Source organism: Oncorhynchus kisutch, linkage group LG3 (assembly GCF_002021735.2).
Source record: "Oncorhynchus kisutch isolate 150728-3 linkage group LG3, Okis_V2, whole genome shotgun sequence".
Classification (NCBI taxonomy): domain Eukaryota; kingdom Metazoa; phylum Chordata; class Actinopteri; order Salmoniformes; family Salmonidae; genus Oncorhynchus; species Oncorhynchus kisutch.
In genome coordinates this window covers 64,243,385-64,257,071 of record NC_034176.2, presented here as the reverse complement: position 1 = coordinate 64,257,071, position 13,687 = coordinate 64,243,385, and the positions used below count along the sequence as shown (strand labels likewise).

At 42.0% G+C, this 13,687-nt stretch overlaps 1 protein-coding gene across 1 annotated transcript in view; it reads left to right on the top strand.

Moving 5' to 3' along the window:
- LOC109887333 (uncharacterized) overlaps positions 1-13,661 on the top strand; it is a 39,638-nt gene extending 25,977 nt beyond the window's left edge. Inside the window, exons 30-44 of the mRNA XM_020478747.2 lie at positions 163-241; positions 753-855; positions 963-993; positions 1,654-1,794; positions 1,894-2,025; positions 2,701-2,854; positions 2,947-2,996; positions 3,678-3,830; positions 3,964-4,028; positions 4,843-5,022; positions 7,223-7,354; positions 7,478-10,920; positions 11,387-11,564; positions 11,672-12,635; positions 12,898-13,661. Coding sequence (XP_020334336.2) covers positions 163-241; positions 753-855; positions 963-993; positions 1,654-1,794; positions 1,894-2,025; positions 2,701-2,854; positions 2,947-2,996; positions 3,678-3,830; positions 3,964-4,028; positions 4,843-5,022; positions 7,223-7,354; positions 7,478-7,724 — 1,467 coding nt within the window. The 3' untranslated portion in view covers positions 7,725-10,920; positions 11,387-11,564; positions 11,672-12,635; positions 12,898-13,661. The remainder of the gene's footprint in view (positions 1-162; positions 242-752; positions 856-962; positions 994-1,653; positions 1,795-1,893; positions 2,026-2,700; positions 2,855-2,946; positions 2,997-3,677; positions 3,831-3,963; positions 4,029-4,842; positions 5,023-7,222; positions 7,355-7,477; positions 10,921-11,386; positions 11,565-11,671; positions 12,636-12,897) is intronic.
- Positions 13,662-13,687: the final 26 nt, after the last annotated feature.

The following is a 13,687-nucleotide window of genomic DNA, read 5'->3' as shown; positions in this document are numbered from 1 at the left end:
CATGTTTTGGGGATTTAAAAGCCTTTTAGTAAATGCTAAAATCATGAGAGAGAATGTTTTGTTCTTGTAATGTTTTGGTCTTGTAAACATCTTTGTGCGACACAGTTATTACAACATGAAAGCTCTTAAAAATCTAAATGTGCACTGTTCTTCTGTATACAGGAGCACAAGCTGATGCGGAACCAAAGCATTGTGGGGTCAAAGTTGGCAGACTTGAGTGAAACAGCTGAACAGGAAAGAGGTACTGTGTTACCCTGTGTCTGACCTGGAGAGGAGACAGTGCTGTGTAACAGACCATTGGTTGTGGACAGTAGACTTTTATCTAGTGAGGGGGAAAGGAGTCAAGGCTCCCAGCTACGTCACAGGATGCTAGTCCTTACTGACCCCGAGAGATTTTCCTTAGAACTGAGGGCATGTTCTGTTCTAAGTTTGCACAGAGCTGCAATTTATTGGCAACCTGAAATGTTATTTTTAGTTTGCACCAGCAGATGGTGTGAGTGTTAACTAAAACATGAGAGAACCCAGTCAGCTAATATTGGTTTGCCCAAACATTGAAAAGACATCAGTGAAGTAGTTTGTGATACAAGAAAATTGCACTACAATGCTGTTCAGAAGTAGGTCGATTATCAAAATAGTAATCTGATCATTTAAATAAATGAGGTTTTCCCATAGAGACCAGATTGCCACGTTGTAACTATCTAATGGTTGGTGTGTGTGTGTGTGGCCTGGTCCCTCTCTTCTGCCCCCTGCAGGGTCTCCTACTGATGAGGAGGCTAAAGAGAAGTCAGACGCCATGCCCAACATCTCAGACATCATGCTGAGGAAACTCAAACTGCACAGAGGGCTACCAGGCTGGTGGGTATCACAGTATTTAGACTGACAGGGAATGACCTTTGACCATATATTTCGTTTTTTTTCTACTTACATACTGAACCTATATTTCCTCTCTGATTATTTTATAGTGCACCTCCACTCACGGAAAAAGAAGTTGAGGTTAGTATCTACTCTGGAGAGTGTATTATACAACAGTAACAGTTTTATAGTGCATGTTCTCCCTCTGTCTGTGGCCTCATGAATGTAATGTACAGGAAGCCCCTAGTCCCTACCCATGATTGAGACTAATGAGAGCCTTAATGATTTCCTGTCTCTAAGAAGAAAATGCAAACATGGCTGTGTTGTTTGAGTGCAGAGCACTTGGCCTAGGCTATAGCCCCGCCTGCCCAGACACCGGTTCCTCCCAGGGGGATACATGTTGTGCACTAGGACAGTCAAAGTCCCCGATTTCCTCTCAACGCTTGTCTCGGTACTCTGCGACGATGTTTGGGATTCTGCAGCAAAGACCGTTTGATCATGACAGCATGGCACCAGGAGTTCATCTGTCAGCATCGCTGCACATTATAGGCTCATCTCAGGCCTGGTAGCAAGCAGCACTGTCAACACACTGGCTAGTTGGTGCTCTATATGGCAGCTGGGTAGCCAGCTGGTGTAGTTGTGCTTTACATTACCGCATACTGTACATTGCTAGCATAACAGTTATGTTACAGTTTTGTGGAGGTCCAGTGAGTTGGTGTGTCACAGTCCTTAATAATGGTATCTAATGTGTCCCTGGTGACGGTTTAATGAACATTAAACACAGTCATATCCTCCCCACAGAACGCGTTTGTTCAACTGTCGCTGGCGTTCCGGAACGACAACTACACTCTGGAGACACGGCTCAAACAGGCGGAGCGGGAGCGGACCCTGACCGAGGAGAACACGGAGAAGGAACTGGAAGAATTCAAAGGCTCTCTGAAGGTCAGCCTTTAGTCGGCCATGATGACACAGGAAAATAAATGAGTTGTGATTCACTTTCACTTATAAAAGACCTGTGTTTTGTTGGTGTTGTCTCCTCAGTGCACGGCACCACAGTGGAGTAACATGGAGCAGCGGGATTCTTACCAGTGCCTCATAGAGACAGTAGCAGTACTGCACCGTCTGGCCACCAGGCTCTCCAGCAGAGCTGAGATGGTTGGAGCAGTCAGACAGGTACTGGAACGCAGGCATAGGATAGGATAGGATATGATAGGATAGGATAGGCCATTCGCGGGGTACACTAATGATTCGAGGAAACCCATGAATGAGAGAAGAAAACATTGAGTGAAAGTGAAAACTTTTCCATGATCCTGTCATGAGAAAAACACTTTGGGATGTTCAGGGCCAGGGGTATGTTTGTTTTTGGACAGATAAGTTATGTTTATGAACGATTTAGTCTGATGTTATGCTTTCCCTCAGGTTATCGTTCACGCCAAAGCCAACTCCAATAAATGACTAGGGAAGGACTCAGGGGTATGTCCGTTGTTAGACGTCACACAAGTCCCTTGTGATTAGACTAACAACATATTGCTGCTGACCCCAAACCTGATCCCAGACCTGACATGATGATGGCTTTCTACAGTGTTGGAGTCTCTCTCTCTCTCACTCTCTCTCGTGACTGTATGGTTAACTCTCCTGCCCATAGAGAGTAATGACTCTGTCGTTGCTGCTATCTAGAACATAAAACTGTTATTTGTCTGTCCCCATAGGAGAACCCTTTTTGGTTCCAGGTAGAACCCTTTTGGGTTCCAAGTAAAATGCTTTCCACAGACGGTTCTACATGGAACCCAAAAAGGGTTATCCTATGGGGACAGCCTAAGAACCCTTTTGGAACCCTTTGTGTGACAGGAGAAACGTATGAACAAGGCCACAGAGGTGATGATGCAGTACGTGGAGAATCTGAAGAGGACCTATGAGAAGGACCACGCTGAGCTGATGGAGTTCAAGAAGCTGGCCAACCAGAACTCCAGTCGCTGCTATGGAGGATCCATAGACACTGGAGGTACACCTGCACAAACCCTTTATCTCCAGATAGGCGAGTTGTTGCAAAATGTTGATTGACTTAAACTGCATTCTCCTGTGTCCTTTGGTTAGATGATGGAGTCCCACGGCCATCCAGATCAATGTCGCTGACCCTGGGAAAGGTTGGTGTTGTAGTGTTTTGTTTTTTTGGGGGGGATTTTTACCCCTTTTTCTCCCCAATTTTGTGGTGTCCAATTGTTGTAGTAGCTACTATCTTGTCTCATCGCTACAACTCCCGTACGGGCTCGGGAGAGATGAAGGTTGAAAGTCATGTGATACACAACCCAACCTAGCCGCACTGCTTCTTAACACAGCGCGCATCCAACCCGGAAGCCAGCTGCACCAATGTGTCGGAGGAAACACCGTGCACCTGGCAACCTTGGTTAGCGCGCACTGTGCCTGTCCGCCACAGGAGTCGCTGGTGCGCGATGAGACAAGGACATCCCTACCTAACCCGGACGACGCTAGGCCAATTGTGCGTCGCCCCATGGACCTCCCGGTCACGGCCGGTTACAACAGAGCCTGGGCGCGAACCCAGAGACTCTGATGACATAGCTGGCGCTGCAGTACAGCCCCCTTAACCACTGCGCCACCCGGGAGGCCCCGGTGCTGTAGTGTTGAACAGAATGTTTCCACTGGGTTTGTTGTTGAGAGTATGCACTGGATTTGACTGGTTATATCAGGTTGACACTTCTCAATATATTTTTAAGGATAATCCCCCCAACTGAACACTCCCTGTATTTTCTTCTTCCCTCTATCTCTCACCCTCTCTCTCGCCCTCCTTTCCAATTGTTCCTTATCAGGCTTTGCCCAGACGGAGGGTCAGTGTTGCGGTAGTCCCCAAATTTAACCTCCTGAACATCCCTGGTCAGACCCCGGTCATGGCAGGACCCGGCCCCAGCGTTACCATGGGACCCGGCCCCCAACCCACCATGGGCCAAGCACTTCCTGTCCTGGTATGTTTTCTACCCAATCACAACCTTCTCAGCCTGTCAACCTGACCACGTGATTAAGTGGTATTATCCTGTGTATTTAAGTTTATTAGTCTGCTTCGTCTACATGCATGTTGTTCGTTCTTGTTAATTACAGTGTGAAGCCAACAGTGTGAAAAGCAACTTTCCCACTGAGCCTACACATCCAGCTATAGATGAGAGGTATGTTCCTCCATCCTCTGTCATAAGGTTGACCTAATGCATACCCACAAATATACTGTACATTCTGTACTCAGCACAATCTATCTCCTTGCCTGTATTGACTGGTTCCCAAGGTCAGTTCACAGCGCTGTGAAACAATGGGCGATGCGGGGCCTTAATATATGTACACCCTTATCAGAAGACATCTTGTGCTGTATCAGAATATTTGCCTCATGTACTTGACCTTCAGGAAGTGTTCCCGGGGGAGTAACTTGATTAATCATTGCCATCTGGATACCAGGGGCCATACACAGCAGATAACTGCACTACCCTTATGCAACTCCCAGATTGTCTATGCACCCAAAATAACTGTGCAACATTCCATAAAAACCCAACTGCAACTGGCTGATGGGCTATTCTGAGATGTAATCTAAACATTTGGGCTGGGGAGCTTGACAAAAGCCAGGAGAGAGGGAGAGGGAGAGTCAGAGGGAGATGTACTCTCTTAGTTCGCCCCATGCTAAAATCTCAGGATCTCTCAAAGCAAGAGAGACAATAACAATGTATCAAGTGTCTGCTCAGTAAAAGCCAGGGACGTTTTAAGAGTCCCCATGTACACATTTTGCCTTCGTACTTTTGTTTTTTACGCAAGCTTACCTGGCAGTGATGGTGCCATCCCCGCACGCTGCCTTTCAACTGCGTTCCAGCCTGTCCATTAACACAAGGCCACAGTGTTATGATGGAAAGCCTAATGACCATGATGCACTCTTCACTCTCATCATGATGTCTGTTGGTAAAATGTTCTTTGTGTTTTTTCCGCTATGAAACAATGCAGTGGAAAGAGTGTAGCAGAGCAGGAAGCTGAGCCATCTGCCCCAGCCAAGCCCTCCGTCAACCTAGAGGAGATCAGATCAGAGATCAGATCAGAGATCAGATCAGAGATCAGATCAGAGATCAGATCAGAGATCAGATCAGAGATCAAGGCAAAGATCGAGGAGGAGGCCTACAAAAAAGGGTGAGGCCCTTTTCTATGTACCCACTCACACTGACCACCCACACACATACCCACAGTCACACACCCTGTGCAAGCTGACAGGGGAGTGGCTCAACACTGGCTGTACTGTACTGACATAATAGCCCCAGTACATAATAGAATATGAATACTCAACAAAATATACTGTACATTCAGTACAGTCAGCATTGCAATAAAGTAAAGTAGTTTATACACTACCATTCAAAATTTTGGGGTCACTTAGAAAGGACAAGTACATTGTTTTTGAAAGAAAAGCTATTTTCTTTGTCCATTGAAATTACATCAAATTGATCAGAAATACAGTGTAGATATTGTTAATGTTGTAAGTGACTATTGTAGCTGGAAATGGCAGATTTTCTTTATGGAATATCTACATAGGCGTACATTATCAGCAATAGCATTAGTCCCATTATCAGCAACCATCATTCCTGTGTTCCAATGGAACATTCAAATCAAATTTCAAAATAAAATGTATTTATATAGCCCTTCGTACATCAGCTGATATCTCAAAGTGCTGTACAGAAACCCAGCCTAAAACCCCAAACAGCAAGCAATGCAGGTGTAGAAGCACGGTGGCTAGGAAAAACTCCCTAGAAAGGCCAAAACCTAGGAAGAAACCTAGAGAGGAACCAGGCTATGTGGGGTGGCCAGTCCTCTTCTGGCTGTGCTGGGTGGAGATTATAACAGAACATGGCCAAGATGTTCAAATGTTCATAAATGACTAGCATGGTCGTATAATAATAAGGCAGAACAGTTGAAACTGGAGCAGCAGCACGGTCAGATGGACTGGGGACAGCAAGGAGTCATCATGTCAGGTAGTCCTGGGGCATGGTCCTAGGGCTCAGGTCCTCCGAGAGAGAGAAAAAATTGAGAATTAGAGAGAGCATATGTGGGGTGGCCAGTCCTCTTCTGGCTGTGCCGGGTGGAGATTATAACAGAACATGGCCAAGATGATCAAATGTTCATAAATGACCAGCATGTTCGAATAATAAGAAGGCAGAACAGTTGAAACTGGAGCAGCAGCACGGCCAGGTGGACTGGGGACAGCAAGGAGTCATCATGTCAGGTAATCCTGGGGCATGGTCCTAGGGCTCAGGTCCTCCGAGAGAGAGAAAGAAAGAGAGAAGGAGAGAATTAGAGAACGCACACTTAGATTCACACAGGACACCGAATAGGACAGGAGAAGTACTCCAGATATAACAAACTGACCCTAGCCCCCCGACACATAAACTACTGCAGCATAAATACTGGAGTCTGAGACAGGAGGGGTCAGGAGACACTGTGGACCCATCCGAGGACACCCCCGGACAGGGCCAAACAGGAAGGATATAACCATTGTGTTAGCTTATCCAAGTTTATCATTTTAAAAGGCTAATTGATCATTATAAAACCCTTTTGCAATAATGTTAGCACAGCTGAAAACTGTTGTTCTGATTAAAGAAGCAATACAACTGTCCTTCTTTAGACTAGTTGAGTATCTGGAGCATCAGCATTTGTGGGTTTGATTACAGACTCAAAATGACCAGAAACAAATAACTTCCTTCTGAAACTCGTCAGTCTATTCTTGTTCTGAGAAATTAAAGCTATTCCATGCGAGAAATTGCCAAGAAAGAAGATCTCGTACAACGCTGTGTACTACTCCCTTCACAGAACAGCACAAACTGGCTCTAACCAGAATGAAAGAGGAGAGGGAGGCCCCGGTGCACAACTGAGCCAGAGGACAAGTACATTAGAGTGTCTAGTTTGAGAAACAGAGGACTCACAAGTCCTCAACTGGAAGCTTCATTAAAGAGTACCTGCAAAACACAGGTCTCAAAGTCAACGGTGAAGAGGCGACTCTGGGAAGCTGGCCTTCTAGGCAGAGTTGAAAAAGCCATATCTCAGACTGGCCAATAAAAATAAAATATTAAGATGGGCAAAAGAACACAAACAATGGACAGAGGAACTCTGCCTAGAAGGCCAGCATCCTGGAGTCACCTCTTCACTGTTGACTTTTAGACTGGTGTTTTGCGGGTACTATTTAATGAAGCAAAACAAAAATGTTTATTTTCTTTCAAAAACAAGGACATTTCTAAGTGACCCCAAACTTTTGAATGGTAGTAATGTGCCACTGGTGATACTTCCTCTACTATCAGCTCATGTGCCTTTTAAAGAGAAAACAACTGTAATGTTCCAAATACAGCTACCAAGAGGGACTGAAGAGAAGCAAAGAAATCAAAGAGGTGGAGGAAGAGGAGGAGAAAGTAGAGGAAAAGCCAGAAAAGAAGGATGAAGGAAAAGGAAAAGAAATCATCAGAAAAGAAAAGTTCAGCAGGTGATTTTCACTTCATGTAGATCAATTGTAAATGAATTATTATGCAGTTATACTAGCCGCTGTATGGTGACTGGGTGTATACCTTGAATTGTTCTGAATCCCCTCTCAATTTTGCCTTTACAGTAAGGTTGAAGAGGTTCTAGTTGTCCTTGACCGGCTTTGCCCCAAGATTTTCCGCGGTAACCGACTTCTCTGGATTGTTTTGACGTTGTTCCTGGTCACGTTTCTGGTCGTCAATGTTTTCACATACTTTAGTGATCGCTATAACAACCATGGGGACATGTCGGCAGAAAAAGCCATGGTCCAGGGCAAGAAGAAGATCTTTGAACTGAATGTAGGAGTACAGCCAAAGAATCCCACTCCAGAATAACAAAGAGCCTGTCTCATACTTCTCTCAGTCCACAGACAATTCTTTCCATGATACATTACCATACAAGAGCTGAACTTGAATATAGGGTTTTGAAGGGTTTGGCGATGTATCTTTGGGAGCGTTTATTGAGTTTTTTTTATTGGTTTCAGAGGACAAGCCTTCTAATGATCATACATTTTATCAAGGCATATTTATGTCGTGTTAGGAAAGCTGCCCAAGTGTTTGTGATGGTGATATATGATTGTTGCTTTGGGGGCCAAGTATAATAGTGTGATGAAATATTTTCTTATGTACAGTGAGATCCAGGACTTTGGATTTTAAATGATACAATGACTATGAGGTTAAAATGCAGACTGTCAGCTTTAATATGAGGGCATTTTCATCCATACCAGGTGAACTGTTTAGAAATTACAACACTTTTTGTACACAGTCCCCCCATTTCAGGGAGCCAGAAGGTTTTGGACAAATTCACTTATATGCGTATTATAGAAGTCCAAAGTGTAGTATTTGGCGTATGACACTACTAATCTGTTGGATGCATTCACAGTTTGTTTCGGTTGTGTTTCAGATTATTTTGTGCCCAATAGAAATTAATGGTAAATAATGTATTGTGTCATTTTGATGTTATAAATAAGAATATAATATTATAATATTAATATAGTAACTCTTCTACTTTAATGTGGATGTTACCATGATTGCGGATAATCCTGAATGACACAGTGAACAGAATGATCAGGGAGGATTAGCATTTTGGGGGGTATGATATTTACACCTCAGTAACTTTCACACTCATCATTATTCACGATTCATTCATAATTTTCCGTAATCATGGTAGCATCCACATTCATTTAAAAGTGTTTAGAACCATGTTCTATTATTTACAATAAAATTGACTCCAAAATACACTACATTATTTACCATGCATTTCTATTAGGCACAAAATAATCTGACACAAACTGAAAATGCATTCAACAAGTTTGTATTCACGAGCTTGATGTAGTCATTGCTTGCTATGAATATGGGACCAAATACTAAACTTTTGACTACTTGTTACACATAGAAGTGAATTTGTCAAAATAGTTTTGGTTCCCTAAAATGGGGGGACTATGTACAAAACAGTGCTGTCATTTTGAATGGATGAAATATGGATGAAAATACCCTCAAACCAAAGCTGACAGTTTGCACTTCATAATCATTGTATCATTTCAAATCCAAAGTGCTGATGTACAGAGACCCCCAAATATATATATATTTGTCATTGTCCAAATACTTTTGGACCTCACTGTATGTATTCACAATGTATTGTTCTTATTCCTGGTCCTACTCTGAATGTCATCCTGGAGGACTGAATGTGGCCCCATGGGCGAAAATGGAAGATTCCTGATGAGTTCCCTAAGACAAATGTCACAGTAGACATTAAACTAATGTACATTCATCTACCACTCTGTTATTTTATGTTCATTCTCTCAGGTATAGTAAGAGGACATCCCCTGAAGAGATTTACAGAGATATTTAAAGACATAGATATGTTTTTTTGTTTATGTTTTTATATCTATATTTGTGGTATTTAAGCAGATACTTTTTGGAAAATCTATAATATAAACACATTCCAAAGTAGTTCCTCAAGTGCAATATTTAGCAGCTGATGGTTCTTGTTTGTTTGTGTTGTTACTGTGTTGGTTTGCGTCCTCCGAGCTTTGAAAGATTTCCTTTTAATGTACGAGAGCACTTTTAGACAGCATGAGAAATCTTCTTCCCGCATGCGTGCCAGGGTTTTCTGTTGTGTCATTTTCGCCTTGAAATAAAGGTGCCTTAAAACTCGCAGCATTCATTTCCATAGTGAATAAAGTATGTCAGACAGACAGGTGCAGTTTCCATGAAGCAAACAGGTGTGTTGGCAGAGTTCTCATGCTAACCTCCCAAATCAGTCGTTTCCTTGGAGGAATGAGTGACACAGTAATTGTATTTTTCAGCACAGCGCTTGTTCTCTTCCTCCCTGCACTTATGAAAATGAAAGATCTTTTGAACCTTTCATATCTCTCAGGAAACCACGTATGTAATCTACTTGGTTCCATTAAGCTGTAGCTGCAGTGTGTCAAGGCGGCTTGAGTGATTCTCTCTATTTTAATATTAAATTAATGTAACAAAATAAAATATAAATGTTCTCTTTAGATGTCAATTTTTTGGGGATGTTTAAATGTCACTGACTCTTCTCATACAGCAAACAACTACTTTTACTTATTTTTCAGTTCTGCCTGCGTCATTTCCTACTGTACTAGGTTGAGGTGAGGTGTTTGCTGGAAGTGGGATTTCGCTGTGGGTCAGAGTCACATCAGAGGATGCCAGGGATCATGAGCTTGTTAATGACTGAGCAATGGGCAGAGGGAGGAAATCATTGTCTGAGGTGCCAAAGCCAATAAAAATAAACAATTTGCCCAACATCTATCTGTGCCAAACACTCCTCCTCTACTCTCTTGAAAGAATACAACTTAAGGACTAGCTTGTTTGATTTTCGCTTATTCTGTATTCATATGTTTTTTTTTGTCAGTCTCCCAATTTGACGTGCCTATCTATTAAAACAAATTTCCCTCATGTTCAATGTTTTGATGTTAGTAGTTCACATGATCATCTCAGAAATGTTTTCCTGAAATTGGTAAAGGAGTTCTGAAATCAGTTTGGAAGGAATCCTCCATACGTCTTTTCAAGCATAATGCGTTATTACAGACTATTATGAGTAAGAGATGTTCATCTTATTCTCAGTTAATGAACTACTTCAGCAGTTTATGCCACACTTCCGAAGCTTCTTCCCCATGTTATGTTAACGTCTTGCTACATTTATCTTGTTCTTGGACCTGGTTGGATCCTAAAGTGCCCATACTGAATGGCCTGTACAATGTATTTCCTGCTTCCCGTTCCTGGTGGTTCCGTGGCCTTGTCACCACCTCGTCTGACTGGTCATTTATGCAACAGCCTTGTTTACTTCATGAACCCACCCTTCTGAGCTGAAGAGAATCACCTCTCACTAACCTCTTCATTTTGGCTCACAGACACACAGTGGAACACTTGTCACCCCAGTAGCTCCCAGTCCTGTGTCTCTGACCATTGGTAACCATGATGCAGGTTTGGATACTCTCACTACTGCTGCCTCTCATACTGTCATTCTCTGGTCTACATGTTGATCCTAGCAAAATTCATGGTAAGAATTCTTTTTTTGTTTGGATTATTTTGATTATACTGCATGTGCCTCAAAGCTCAGAAATGTGCCTCAAAGCTCAGAAATGTGCCTCAAAGCTCAGAAATGTGCCTCAAAGCTCAAAGATGTTGCCTTCTTTCACTAATCAAAATCAGTTCTCAAATATGCACTGTGCTTTTGAAGAATTATTTTGAACATCATTTTGAAGTGATTTTAATATCTTCATTAATGATTACTGATGAACATTGATATAAAAATACATGAAATAATACAAGGCATGGAAATGCATTAAGAGATCATTTTTCACTAAATGATCTAAACGAAAAAGGACTTTAAAATATTCAGACTTATTATTGGATTTTCAAATTGATAAACTTGACTAATTAGAAACAAGAACAGTGAAATATTGCTAGTGTTTTAAAACCAGCAAATATGCACAGAAACGTATCTTCAATTCCCTTATCACCAGCTTTCCCAGAGAGACACATAGCCGGGGTGTTTCTGGTCAGCTACACAAATGACCTCAACCAGTTTGCCTATGCCTTTAATGCCTCTGAGGCCAGGGAGGTGTGCTGGTCTCTGGGTGTAACCATGGCCTCCAATTCCCAGGTTGAGGAGGCTCAGAGACTGGGCTTAGAAACATGCAGGTAAAATGGCTTTTGGATTTGATTCTTCTTTGTATGATAGTGATCCTTTTCATAATAGATAACCTCTGAGAATGAATGAATCCATTTTAAATCGGCTGTGTCTCTAGGTTTGGGTGGATTGATGAACATTTTGCAGTGATACCTCGTATTGAGGCCAGTAAAACCTGTGGTCAAAACCAGACCGGTATCATCAAATGGAGAGCCTCTGTCACCAAACTTTTTGATGTGTTCTGCTTCAATGCTTCAGGTACAGTAAAGGATTTTTTTTAAATCTTAATTTCCATGCAGTCAATGGATCAAAGATAAAGTAGAGAAATATTATGGTATGGTGATTCATGGATACATAATCTAATTGCTCTGTGCCTTTTTGTTGACCCTAAACTCTGAGGTAATTGGAATTTTTCCAGAAAGTCAAATCATGTACTTTCATTTCCTTTCCGAAACTAACAATTGTATGAACGTGAGAGGAAAAGGGAACATTTGAGCGTGAAAAACATCCTACATTAACTTCCTGAACTGTCCCTTGGGTGGTTTGACCAAGTTTTAGGAATTGAGTGAAATGAAAATATTTGGCAAACAGCCACTGTGACGTCAATGCTGGATAACAATTTATTCATTTAATTGAATGTGAATAAAATTGCTAACCACATCCTTCTCCTTCAGGAGCGGCCTCACCCCCCTCTACCTCCCTCTCTCCAGCCATCATTCATCTTGTCCCTTCCACACAGTCCGCACGGCCCACCTCTCATTCTCGCTCCTCCCTTCTCTCTCTCAGTAGTTTTTCTGATAACCCAGAGGAGGTAGAGGTAGAACTACCCCAGTCCATGAGCAGTGCAAAGTCTTCAATTGGAGGTTTGAGACATTAACTACCAACATTGCTGTTGTCCATCAAACCACTCCTATGTTCTGTCATCATTACCATTGGGAGTGAAAGTGACAAGGCTCATTTTGTATGAGTAAAGTCTTCCCTCTCCTGTGCTCTGTTGTTTTAGCGGTGCCAAAAGCATTACTTATCACCTCGGCCGTTGTTCTTCTTCTGACTGCAATGGCCGTTCTCTTGTACTTTAGAACGTAAGTGGTTTTACAACTTTTTTTTGTAAAAGGGGAAAAAAATAGATATGTAAGATCCCTTGAATTGAAAGCCATTATTTAGATCAAGGTAATTCATGAAGCACAATTACTATAACATATACCTTTTGACATGGTCATGCATACGTTTGATTTATAGCAGAGTGACTTTAGGGATGTAAGTTGATGCTGTGTTAACTGTGTTTTAAAAAAGTCACATTTTATGTTTTAAAAAAGTCACATTTTATTTTTCCTCTTTAAAAAGGATCAATGGCCTCAAGACTATTCTCCTCTGCTGGGATGGGGAGCAGCAGAACGAGTACATTGAGACAGAGGAGTGTGCAGCACACACCTGTATGAAGGACACAAAGGAAGCCCAGACTAAGGGAGAAGCTAAGGCTGAGCCTAAGGAGGATGTGTGCAAAGAGACCGCCAGTGACATCAGTGTGAACATCAGTGATGAGACCAACACTGATTCAGCATCAGAGACAAAACCTTGATGCTTTAGATTTGGTAAGACCAAAGATAAGGTCAGGCTGCTTTTTTAAAGTTATGTTCCTGCTTATGGAAGTTTAGTAGTTTGTATAAAGTGTGCATTGATGTTATTCAAATGCATTTATTTATAGCATGGGATGCCTTTACAATTTTGCTTTAAAAAGTGACTTGGTGTCGTTCATATTCAAAATAGATTGTTCTAGAGATCATCCTATATTTTAACCACTAGATGGCGATGTCATCAAGGCAATTATCGCTGCAGCTTGGATGAGTTGAGTAGCTGAATTGAAAATGGGTTCATATTTTCTGCTATACAGATTAATTTGATGACTTCAGATAAAGTTAGTCAGTATGCCATGGCCATTGCATGGTAAATCATGTGTTTTAACTAATGCCAATCTTGAACTGATGCAATAAATTCAAACCTTTTGTTTCCCTGCCTTGCAGTTACTTCTTAGCCTTTTTAGAAATGTGTCAGGTTACTGCCATGATAAGTCGTAGTGTTCGTGTTCTAATAAACAATGTATTCCATCATCTCACAGTTTTAAATTGCTGCATGA